This window comes from Clytia hemisphaerica, unplaced genomic scaffold (genome assembly GCF_902728285.1).
Source record: "Clytia hemisphaerica strain Z4C2 unplaced genomic scaffold, Clytia hemisphaerica genome assembly, whole genome shotgun sequence".
Taxonomy (NCBI): Eukaryota; Metazoa; Cnidaria; class Hydrozoa; order Leptothecata; family Clytiidae; genus Clytia; species Clytia hemisphaerica.
In genome coordinates this window covers 20,964-33,696 of record NW_027104372.1, presented here as the reverse complement: position 1 = coordinate 33,696, position 12,733 = coordinate 20,964, and the positions used below count along the sequence as shown (strand labels likewise).

The 12,733-nt window shown below is 33.0% G+C and overlaps 1 protein-coding gene across 1 annotated transcript; it reads left to right on the top strand.

Moving 5' to 3' along the window:
- Positions 1–9,812: 9,812 nt before the first annotated feature.
- On the top strand, positions 9,813–12,204 carry LOC136818588 (zinc finger protein 567-like). The gene is made up of 2 exons (XM_067074919.1): positions 9,813–9,992; positions 10,152–12,204. Exon 2 carries the CDS (start codon positions 10,200–10,202, stop codon positions 11,514–11,516), a length of 1,317 nt encoding a protein of 438 aa, XP_066931020.1. The 5' UTR covers positions 9,813–9,992; positions 10,152–10,199; the 3' UTR covers positions 11,517–12,204.
- The last annotated feature ends 529 nt before the right edge of the window (positions 12,205–12,733 follow it).

The window sequence follows — 12,733 nt, the reverse complement described above, 5'->3', positions numbered from 1 at the left end:
GTTTGTTGATTATTCATTTTATTAAGCAAGTTAAGGTTTTTCTAGTTGGTAATGGATGGTTATGTCTTTGATTTAGGTTGGTATGGGATCAAAAGATTAAAACTGGTGTTTTTTTTATGAAGAAAAATAACTCGGAAAGCTAAAGGAAACAAAAATTCCCGAGTTAAAAATTCAAAAATAACTCGGAAAGCTAAAGGAAGCAAAAATTCTCGAGTTAAAAAATGAAAAATAACTCGGAAAGTTAAAGGAAGCAAAAATTCCCGAGTTAAAAAATGGAAAATAACTCGGAAAGTTAAAGGAAGCAAAAATTCCCGAGTTAAAAAATGGAAAATAACTCGGAATGTTAAAGGAAGCAAAAATTCCCGAGTTAAAAAATGGAAAATAACTCGGAAAGTTAAAGGAAGCAAAATAAACCGAGTTATGAAATGAAAAATGACGTCACTAAATTCCAAAAATGACGTCATAACTCAGGATAACTCGGGTTTTTTTTAACTCGGTTTTTTTAACTCGGAAAAAATAACTCGGGAATTCCGGGCCTCCCTAGGGCCTACTAGGTTGCCTACAGGGTTCTGTTATCTATTCCCGCATGCCAGATCCGAAAAATAGATACATGTCTTTCGCTTTTACGAAGAAGCTTTCACCGACTGTACTGTACGTACTTTAAAATGAAAAGATGGCTGTATAATGTCTGACATTTTAAATGTAACGAATATCAATAAGTTTGTGAAGGTAAGGAGATCAATATGCAGTTTCTTTCTAAAGAAAATCTTGTTGAATTGGTCTGGCTGCATCTTTGTTTTGAAAATGGCCTTCATATATATACTTACCTACTTTCATTTTGGTTTATAAGCATACAGTAATGGGAAAATCAGGTTGAGGCTCAATATGCTTAGCAAAGATCTCATTTTCAGCCTTAATTTATGCTTATAGACACTATCAAATGTACAAGAAATAGCTGTTTTTGAACCATTTTTAGTCATGGTTACATTTTGATCTGTAACTTATGAAAAGATATGTCTCTTGACTTCCAATGGGCCATTCCAGAATTTGTCTGTAACAGGCCAGACCACGACCCACGCGGCCGAGTGGCGGAAGACTACGCCCGCCCCAACAAACCGCTTCTTCTGGCGCTAAAAGGATACAGGAAAAGTGTGTAATCCGTTATCGGAAGTAATTTCCCGATTTACATTCCGAATTTGGCTTTGAAAAGAAGCTAATATACGGTGGCGGAGCAGCACAAACTTGTCGAACAAAATTGGTTTATCGAACTGATCGAACCGAAACCCATTGATTGAACTTACGAACACTCACAATCTTTTAAAAAATCTTACAGTTCGATTAATTTATTTAATCGAACTTTAATCGTTCGATGGAGTTCGATTAGTTCGATTGTTCGATTGGTTCGACAAGTTCGATTGATCGGGTCTGGAACAGGGAGCGTACATACTTTTTGAATCAGTTTGAATGGTCCCATACAAAGCGTGTTGATTTTTTTCATAAAGTGTGTTTAGTTATATTATAAAGTGTAGCCTTATTACAAAGTGCGTTAGTACAGCCCCCTCTATCTGATTCGCACGTCATGGGCCATGCCTGTAATAAATTCCATGTGTACTCTAACTAAAAAATTTAAGGGTCACTTTAGAAAAGAAAAAGAAGATTTAAGGGGATTAGGAAATAAGGGCACAGTACAAATTAAATTCCAAATTGAGGGGGGAGAAATGGATAAGGGGTATAATTTGCTGTTTAAGGGGGGACTGGAAAACATGAATGAAACCATGGTGTTTGTAAAATTGTGCTACCATAGTGCTACCATACAAACGTTTTTAGGGACTTCAGACTGTATGGGGTGGAGGGATTTCCTCCAAGATTTTAGTCCCCTTGCAACTGAAATTTACCCCTTTTATCCATCCCCCGTATTATGTACCAAGATTTTTTGAGGCTGCACTTTTAAAAAAGGTTAATTAATTTTAAGGTTAATTTTTCACTCCAATGATACCGTAGGATCGTCTAATCTCGACATACGTCTTGCAATCTCGACACCGGTTCTGTAAAATAATCAAAACAAACCTTGAATGAAATTCTTGGTATCATTCTTATCGAACAAGTTCATCCATCAAACTAGAAGTTCAGTAAACATTGCAATCCTTTCAATTAAAAAAACAGCCAAATTATAAGCAGTTTTACACTACACACGAAACGCATGCAAACTTCCTCGTAACTTTCTTGTGTGCATCATTAAAATTTTACAACTTTATTACGCTTCAAGTCACGTGATAAAAATAATTTGCGCGCTTAGTCGACCTGGTTTCCATTTCCTTATTATTTATTGCAAGCACACGCTCTAGGCGCTACTGTAGGAGGCCGCGTTAAACTTCTAGGCGCTGCAACTAGCACACCCGGTCCCTTTTCAAATTCATAAGGAAACCGGGTTCTTTTAATTATTTTCGGTTCACGGTAAAAAGGTCTAATAAAAAATTCCTCGCGTGCAAAATGTTGTTGTGATTTGGGCATCTTCGTTGAAAGCATGCTAATTAGTTTTTTAGTGATTACTACATCGTTAAAGTGTTCTTTTCAAATATAAGTAATAAGAGTTCCCATTTCTCATATTATGTTAACAATCTGTGACGTGGATAGAGAGAGAGAACAATTTAGTGATTGATTGATAACTTTGGTATGTATTTGTTTATGTTTGATTTTTTATTTCGAAGACCAGCCTACAGCTATGTCGAGATTGCAAGACGTATGTCCATATTAATAGGGTTAGATCGTCAACTACCATTTTTAGCATGATGTCAAAAAATTCAAAGTGTAGTATTTTTTTGTGAAAATTTAATCTATTGTAAGACATTTTGCGCAATTTTCAACCTCCTAGGTAAAAAATCCAGCATTCCCCAGGGGGGTCTTTGATTCGCACTAACAAGCGAAAAATGAGTAAAAATGGCATTTTTTGCCCATTTTAAGACTATGAAAGCCCAGTAAAGGGTTAAAATGGTTTCTTAATGGTGTCTTGTACTAATATTCAACATAAAAAGACAAAATAACCCCAGCAAAATCGCTCAATATATCAATTTCAAGCTAAAAAGGCTGATTTTCTCCGATTCTGGGTAGCAAAATGCATGAAATCAGCATCTTTGAGGACCCACAACTTTTAAACTTTTTAAGATACACACTTGAAATTTTCAGTAATGAAACTCTTCAGAGAAAGCTCCAGGAAAAATCTAACTTGAGTTCCATAATGGCAGACTTTGGCAAATTTCTGACCCAAACCATTTTGGTTTTCCCAGAGTATTTACAGAATACTTTCAACACCAAAAGATTTCAGGACCCTATTTGAAACCACTTTTGAGATTTTAGCCTGAAAAAATTAGAGTTTAGCTCTAAATATTGCGTTTTAGTGGGAAATGCAATTTCATAATGGCGGACTTTGGCAAATTTTTAAACCAAACCATTTTGGTTCTCCCAAAGTATATCCAGAATACTTTCAACTCCAAAAATGTTCAGGACTATTTGAAACCATTTTGAGATTTTAGCATGAGAAAATCAGACTTTAACTCTAAATATCATGTTTTAGTTGGAAATGCAATGCCATAATGGCAGACTAGGGCAAATTTCTGACCCAAACCATTTAGATTCTCCCAGAGTATTTTCAGAATACTTTCAACACCAAAAATTTTCAGGACACCATTTGAAATCAGTTTTGAGATTTTAGCCTGAGAAAATTAGACTTTAAACTCTAAATATTGCGTTTTAATTGGAAATGCAATACTATGATGGCAGACTTGGGCAAATTTCTGACCCAAACCATTTTGGTTCTTCAAGAGTATTTCCAGAATACTTTCAACACCAAAAAATTTCAGGACATCATTTGAAATCATTTTTGAGATTTTAGCCCAAGAAAACCAAGTTTTAGCTTGAAATATTGGCATTTAGCATGAAAACTCAATTTCTAGGGCGCCATTATGGATTTATAGGAAATTTTTGAAAACTCAAGATTGATTTTTCCTGGAGCTTTCTCTGAAGTGTTTCATTACTGAAAATTTCAAGTGTGTACCTTAAATAGTTTAAAAGTTGTGGGTCCTCTAAAATGCTGCTTTCATGCATTTTGCTACCCAGAATCGGAGAAAATCAGCCTTTTTAGCCCGAAATTGAAACATTGAGCAATTTCGCTGGGGTTATTTTGTCTTTTTGTGTTGAATATTAGTACAAGACACCATTTAGAAACTATTTTGACCCTTTCCTGGCCTTTGATAGTCTTAAAATGGGCAAAAAATGCCATTTTTACTCATTTTTCGCTATAGTGCGAATCAAAAACCCCCCTGGGGAATGCTGGATTTTTTACCTAGGAGGTTAAAAATTGCGCAAAATGTCTTACAATAGATTAAATTTTCACAAAAAAATATTACACTTTGAATTTTTGGACTTTGTCATTTGACGATCTACCCTAATATTAAACGACTCTACGGTAAGTGATGCCCTTTTGAATTTTAAATGTTTGAAGAAATGCAGAAAATCTAGAGAACATTCTTTCTCACTAACATCTAAAAAGTTTTTTGGATTTCCCAATTAGTAAATATTTCTGACATATAAAACATAAATCTGACTAGAAAGATAAAAAGATTTTAAAAAAAGAAAAAAGTGATTTTATTAAAGAAATGATTCGATTTAAGAAAATATTTACCTTTAAAAAACATTCGATTTAGAAATCTTTGAATTGAAAGAAAACAACAGTCAAATTCTTTCAATGCATTTGGCTGAAATACAGATTCTTGACAAGAATTTAGCCTGAAAAAAACTACTTTTTTATTAAGGGGTTATGCTGTTAATAGTATTACTTATTCAATGTGAGCTCAATTTAGCATCCCAAAATCTTAATTGTAATTATGACTCATCTCCAGATCTTTTTAAAAAGTAGCATGAATGACATTAAAAACAAAGTACAAGTAGATAAATCCAAAAAGAAAAAACAGAGCCTGAGTATAGAAAATATTGTATCAAATTTAAAACAAACCATACATCAAGCTTACATTCCTAGCAGCAATAATGAAAATGGTTTAATTGGAGAAAGTTCAGATATCAAGGAAGAAAACTGTAAAGTGTGTGGTAAATCATTTTTGAAAGGAGATACAACAAGAGAAGATGACAGGAGCTACGAGAGTTTTTGCTGTAATGAATGTACTGATTTAACTGAAGAAATAACCGTAATTCAACAAGAAGCTCCTAGAATACATTCATTTGCTCCAGAAATACCTTTTATCCCTTCAGAAATCCCTCTAATAACTCCAGAGGTTCCTCTTGTTTGCAATAACCAATTGGATTCTGGTATTAATGAGAGTGTTAAAACGTTGAGCATTGAAATTTGTCGGAAATGTGGAGAACCGTTTACATTGAAACAAAGTTTTGAAAGTCGTATTGGTGTTGGAGCATTTTTAGTTAGTGAATGCGGAAACTGCTTTGCTAAAAAAAGACAGCTTCAAGAATCCTATGAGCTTCCTAGACCCTTCGTTTGTGACGTATGCAGTAAATCTTTTGCAAGAAAATCTGATTTTGAAAGGCACCAAGACATACACACTGGAATCAAGAAGTTTCATTGCGATGATTGTGGTAAATCTTTTCATCGAAATAGTAATTTGAAGAGACATAAACAAACTCATCTTGTAACTAAAGAATATAAATGTAGTGTGTGTAAAGGAAATTTTACGCGTAAAAAATATCTTGAAAACCATGAAAGAGAAAAACATAAATTTCTTACTTTGTAATTTTTAAATTATAATCAGTTAGTCATAATAAGGAAATCCAGCAAACAACCAAGTCCGCGGTCAATTAAATATGATCAATTGCATACCTCAAAGCATGCGATTTAAAACTATCAAGACAGGGCTTACAAATGTTTATCATACATAGAGCAGCATTACTTAATCTTTGAAATGTTTTTGTTGGGAGGCTAGTAAGACTGACTGATAATGTTTCATTTCTTTTTGATTGTTAACAGTTGTTAAAATTAATTTCATTTCCATTGTATTGTAAATTTTTGTACATGAAATTAATGTATTTTGAAAATTATATAGTATATTATATTGTATATTTAGAATGTCTATCAAGAAATTTATAGGTTTTATAAATGAAATGTTGCCTTCTTTCAATTTTTGCTTTTATTGATAAACATTTCTTTTCAAATGTTAAACATTTCCTGTATTTTTAAGAAGTTTACTTATTTTTATAAATGTTTCAGTGTTACAGTACATGTATCTGAAAGTGAAAATTGTGACCATTTTATCAATTCAGCATCAATAGAAAGTTTCCCCTTTTTCTATGTCTTAAACACTGTTTATCCTAAATCATTACCCCTGACTCCTTCAATTGGGTCAAAATCAAATATGTCTTTAAAACATATCGGGTGAAAAATCAATCAAAGTCAAAAGAGTTTTGTTGATTATGTCTCAAAAATGAAGTAATTTCTTTTAAAAACTTACTTTGTCATATTTCATTTTTCATTTTCTTTCAATTTTCAGTAATAAATAAAAAATCTCAATGAAGAAATGGATCAATAAGAACTCAAAATAGAACAAAAGATAAACAATTCATGGTCATGTAATGATTATGGTATATTAAATTCTTCCAAACAAGACCTAGATAAACATGTAAAAGTGCATAATTATGTTTCATTGGAGCATAATATTGACAATAAGTCATCCTCACACAGGGGGGGGGGCACGCAGTTACTACAAGACATGATGTGTAGTAAGTGCTTTTTCAACACTTTTTTTTCAGGACCACAACCCTTTGCAGTTACTAAACCTTGGTAGTAACTGTTTTCAGAAAAGATTTCTAGGTACCACCCCTGTTTTTGAGTGATATCATCAAAAACATGCTCGAAATTACCCTAAATTGCGATTATTTTTCAGCCTAAAGCCATTTTTGTGCTAGATTTTCTTTTAATTTACTTGGTTAACAGCTGTTGAGAATAATTTAATGATGATTAGGGAAAGCATAATTTCAAAGTTGGGTCTGAGAAAAAAAACTTTCGTCCATTTATAGCAAAAATATTTTTTTTAACAAAGAAAAATTTTGAAAGTTCTTTAAAAAGAATTAAAATATAAGCACTTACTACACCAAAAGTGCTAGTTTTAGTGTTTGGCACCAACCCCAAACAGCAGTTACTACACTGTGTAGTAACTGTTTACATAACTTCTGAATACAGTACCACCACGGTAGTAAGTGTCATACTGTCTTGTAGTAACTGCGCCCCCCCCCCTTCCTCACATTGTGTTACTTTTAGTTCTGAAAGTGAGAAAGAAAATTTGATAAAGGATACACAACAGGGATCTGAATCCGCAACTGTTGTATTGGATATGGAAAGAATTGATAATGATAGTAGTATAACAAAGAGTGGATCATCTGACAAAAATCTAAATAATACCTTATGTGCAATATGTGGACAATATATAAATCTCTTGTCAAAGAATCCAGGAGAGTATTGCAAATGTGAGGAGTGCGATGCGTTTTTGTAACTCAGAATGAACGCAGCATGCATCAACAAAAAGGTATAAGATATAAATGTGGAGCTTGTCAAAAGCTATTCGCATGCAAAAGTGCTGTGCGAATTCATACACCAACACATAAAACAAGTCCCACTAATGTGAACTTGTCTGTATCTAATTCAGGAGTTTGTTTTGAATGCAAGGACTGTGGTGTATCATTTACAACAAAACACAGCCTTGCTATCCATCAAAACAATGGAATAGAATATCAATGTACAGTTTGTCAAAAGCTTTTTGCATGTAAAAGCGCTGTGCTAATTCATGCACAAACACACAGCTTATTCCATCATCATGTTGAATCAAAAGAAACTCTGTCATATAACCAAACCTCCCCTAAATTTGATGCAGATCAATGTGGGGTATGTAAGAAATCTTTTTCATCTGAACATAGATTGAGACATCATTTGAAAACTCACTCAAAAGTTCTCACTTCTTGTGACAAATGTGGTAAAGGATTTTCTTTGGAGGAGTTTTTGGATCATAACAAAAACTGTAGTAAGAAAAAATTTGTTTTGAAATGCAAAATTTGCGAGCGATTCTTTTTCGAATTAAGTGCTTTGAATAAGCACATGAATATCCATACAAAGCCTTTTAGTTGCAGTAAATGTGCTAGGAGCTTTGCACGGAAGAAAGCTTTGGAACGTCATCAAAGAACTCGGAAATGCCTCTTCAAATGTAAGGAATGTGAGAAAAATTTTTCTAATACAGATGATTTCATAAAGCATAAAAGAACTCATTATAAATTTGAATGCAAGGACTGTGGAAAGTTATACAACTCAAAAAGAAATTTATTGGACCATGAAAATAGCCATAAAGGAATTAAAGCCTATCCTTGTGAAACTTGCGGGAAATCGTTTTCAACATCTGGTAGTCTAGCAACACATAAAAAGATGCATGGTCCTCTCTTGTTTAATTGTGAGGAGTGTGGAAAATGTTTTGCACATAAGCATTCTTTGGAGCGACATGTGTTTTTACATAAAGACATCAAATCTTTTAAATGTGAAACGTGTGGCAAAGGCTTCAAATCCAAAACAAATCTCAATGGGCACAATAAAACTGTAAAATGCAAAAGCAAAGAGGGAAATCATGCAGTATGGTTACTGATTTGAATGAAATTAATAGCTGTAGTGTACTCATCATTTTTTTTCATCATATCATTCTCATTGTTATTCGCTAAGCATACCTTAGACAACAAAATTTTTAACAGGTGTTTAATAGGGACAAGCTGGAATTTTTACAAGCTCTTATTTGATTTGGTTGGTCATTAACCAGTAATAAAAAAATTTTGTTACTTTATCTAAAGAACACGTCATCTCTATCACTTCAAATAACCAATTAGTGAAGTGTCTTATAAAAACTCCAGCTCATCCCAATTTGCTGGATTGCTGAAAAGTATATATATTTAGCAGGAATTCAATTTTTAGCCAAAGCCACAAATCACTATTAATTTTTATCAAAAAACCTGCAAGAGAATTTATTTTTGCGAATGGCGGAAAGAATGAATTTTGATGGGAACAATGTGCGGCAGATTTTAAGTAAACCTGCCAAATTCACCAAACTTTCTTTCCGCAAAAATTTCTATGTTTAAGGTACCTAAGCATTTTTTAATAGAAAAGACGTGCTTCTACCAGCTTTCTACCCTTTAGGGCTTATAGTCAAACAGATAAAACAAAATATTTCTACCAAATTAATGTTTTAAAGTTCTTTTTTTTTAACTGAGTCTTCCATTTTATATACCTACTTATTTTTGAAATATGTTTTGTTATATTATTTGCCAAAAAAATATTATTGTTAAGTCTTTCATATTGTTAAAGTCTTTTTTCCAACTTTTTTATATTCATGATATGCACCATTGCAATGTCTTCAATGTACCCAACAACTGATTGGTTGAAAGTGACGTATTGCCTGATTTTATGTCACTTAAACCAATCAGCTATTGGGTCCGTGATGTACTATCAGAAGACATTGCAATGGTGCATATCATGAATTGGTCAAAGATTATATTTTTCTCGTTTGGTCTGAAATAATGAGTCAGGCGAAAGCAATTAATCACCTGCTATACTGACAAGTAAGTTAGTAATTGTTTCCCAAAGTTTGTCTCTGGATTTTTTCTTCAGCCCAATTTTAGCATTTAAGTAGTTTTACCTAGTTTTACCACTTTTCCTATTTTGTTGAAAACACATCTTTTTCTACTCTTTTTACTTGTTTTTACCCCATACATTCCATTGAAAATTTGATTTTGATGTATATTTTCTGTTTGTTTTTTAGAAAATAAAATTGAAATTATGGAAATATTGTTGCGAAATAATAAAAGATTATATGTTCTTGCAGAAGCACTTTGCAGAGATGCTAGATTTTCGTTTTGAGTCAATAGTTGTTGGAGAACCTTTTTCGTTATAACATACAATTGATCAAAGATTTAACATACCATAGGATTTTACAGCATTTAAGAAGGTATTTACTTTTTACACGTATACTTTATTTTTATACCCTAAATGCAAGGAATGTGGTTAACCGCTTTTCAATAAAATAGGTGGTTGAAATTTCCATTTTCCAAAGGCAGTGGTAATCAAAGTGATGATGAATGAACTTTATCAAGTTTGTATGTTTCAGGTTAGTGAAAATAATAGAAACCCTTGGCCTTATCAATACGGTTCAACAATGTCAATGCTAAAGATAAAACTGGTGTCTGTTAATAACGAGTTGGCAATCCTTCATGATAATAATTTGAATAAGACCCTAGCAGAAGACCAAATAGAAGAGTGCTCTATTGAGGAAATAAAGTCTAATCCATTGAACAAAATAGAAGATGAAAATAATAATAGTGCAACAAACATTGAAATGTCTGACCAAAATCAAAATAATAACCTATGTGCGATATGTGGACAATATTTAAATCTCTTGTCAAAGAATCCAGAGCAGTTATGTAAATGTAAAGAATGTGGTGCGTTATTTACAACTCAGAATGATCTGGACATTCATCAAAACAATGGTATAAAGTATCAATGTGGAACCTGTCGCAAAATGTTTCCATGCAAAATCACTGTGCAAGAAAAACTGCAAACCAGTCCACAAGAAAAGGTGAAGCCTCTTAAAATATCTCGTAATCGTGCAAAGATAAAGGTGGCATCTACTCAAAGGTTGCCTGAACTTAATGCAGAAAACCAATGTAAGGATTGCGGTAAGTCTTTTTCATCTGAGAGTACATTGAAACGCCATTTGAAAGCTCACTCTAAAGTTATGATTTGTGACAGATGTGGTAAAGGATTTTCTATTAAAGATTTTTTGGTGCATAACAAAAGCTCAAGATGTAGTAAAAAACAAACTATTTTTAAATGCAAGGAATGTAAGAAGATATTTTCTCAAAAAGGGACTTTAAATATGCACATGAATACCCATACAAAGCCATTTAGCTGTAATGAATGTGGTAAGGCTTTTTCATTGAAGAGAAGTTTGGAACAACATCAAAGCTCCCGTAAATGTGCCTTGGAATGCATTGAATGTCAGAGATCTTTTTCTAACAAAGACGATTTAAAAAAGCATATAAGAAGCCATAACAGTTTTGAATGTAAGGAGTGTGGAAAGTCATTTACAACAAAGACATTATTATGGAAGCATGAACAAATTCATATAGAAATTAAAGCTTATCATTGTGACACTTGCGGAAAGTCATTCTCAACACCGGGTTATCTGAGGAGCCATCAAAAAGTTCATGAGCATCCAATGTTTAATTGTGAGGAGTGTGGTAAATCCTTCCCATTTAAGAGAAGTTTAGAGCGACATCTTAATACACATAAAGGAATCAAGCCCTTTAAGTGTAATGTTTGTGGGAAGTGTTTTTCGCAGAAAAATAATTTAGTTACTCATATGAAGTGTCATGCTGAAGAAAGACCTTTCCAATGTCAAAAATGTGGTAAAGGTTTCAAAATGAAGCATAATCTTAAGGAGCATAATGACAATGTAAAATGCACAAATTAATAAGATCACTTTTTGCTGGTTAGGTGTGTTTGAATTTTTTTATACTTAATGTTTTTACAATGAAGTGAATACAGTCGCTCTCATGTTGTCCACCGGTTCCACATGGTCCCGTAGCTCAATGGTAGAGCAATAATGCCCGCGAATGGCATGATTGTTTTAGTCTCGCCGGATCCGTTGGTTTTCCAACGGTTCTGGTGGCTGGTCAGAAGACAACATGAGAGCGACTGTATTCACTTCATTGTAATACATAAGGGCAAAATTCATGACTTAAGGTTTTTGTATTGAATATTTTTTTAGTTTTTTTATGCAGTATATCAAAGTTCACACACAGCTTTAGTACAAGTTTTAAAATATCAAATCACTAGTCTCTTTGCCAAAATATTAACTTTTGGGCGTGCAAACTTTTATGAGCAAGAACTTTTGTGAAATTTGGCGTTTTTTACAAAATGCTTCCAAAAATGTTTTCAAAAATAAAAACTTACACAATGACTATATGAAGATGCTGCGACACTAAGTAATCTATATTCTAGTATTATTGTGATAAATTTCTTGTGTTTTAGTTGTATCTATATAGGGCTGTAGATAAGCGTCAGTCAATGTCCGACTGAAAAGCCATTTGAACAACTGAAAAATCTTTTGTGTCGTTCATTATGTTCGTATGAAAAGATGAATAAAACCATTAACTTCATTTGTTCAATCTTCTATACATTCCTGCCTCCTGCTCTACAATATCAATTGATTTATTCGTAACTTTTAAGAGTGTTTTTAAGATCACTTTTATTGAATCGCTTTGAATGCATTCCAAGGCACATTTACGGGAGCTTTGATGTTGCTCCAAACTTCTCTTCAATGAAAAAGCCTTACCACATTCATTACAGCTAAATGGCTTTGTATGGGTATTCATGTGCATATTTAAAGTCCCTTTTTGTGAAAATATCTTCTTACATTCCTTGCATTTAAAAACAGTTTCTTTTTTACTACATCTTGAGCTTTTGTTATGCACCAAAAAATCTTCAGTAGAAAATCCTTTACCACATCTGTCACAAATCATAATTTTAGAGTGAGCTTTCAAATGGCGTTTCAATGTACTCTCAGATGAAAAAGACTTACCGCAATCCTTACATTGGTTTTCTGCATTAAGTTCAGGCAACCTTTTTCTTCTGTGAAAAGTGCTTACCACATTCATTACAGCTAAAAGGCTTTGTGTGGGTATTAAT

Excerpts from the sequence above, each read along its gene's own strand:
- LOC136818588 (XM_067074919.1), top strand. The coding sequence starts at position 10,200 with ATGTCAATGCTAAAGATAAAACTGGTGTCTGTTAATAACGAGTTGGCA.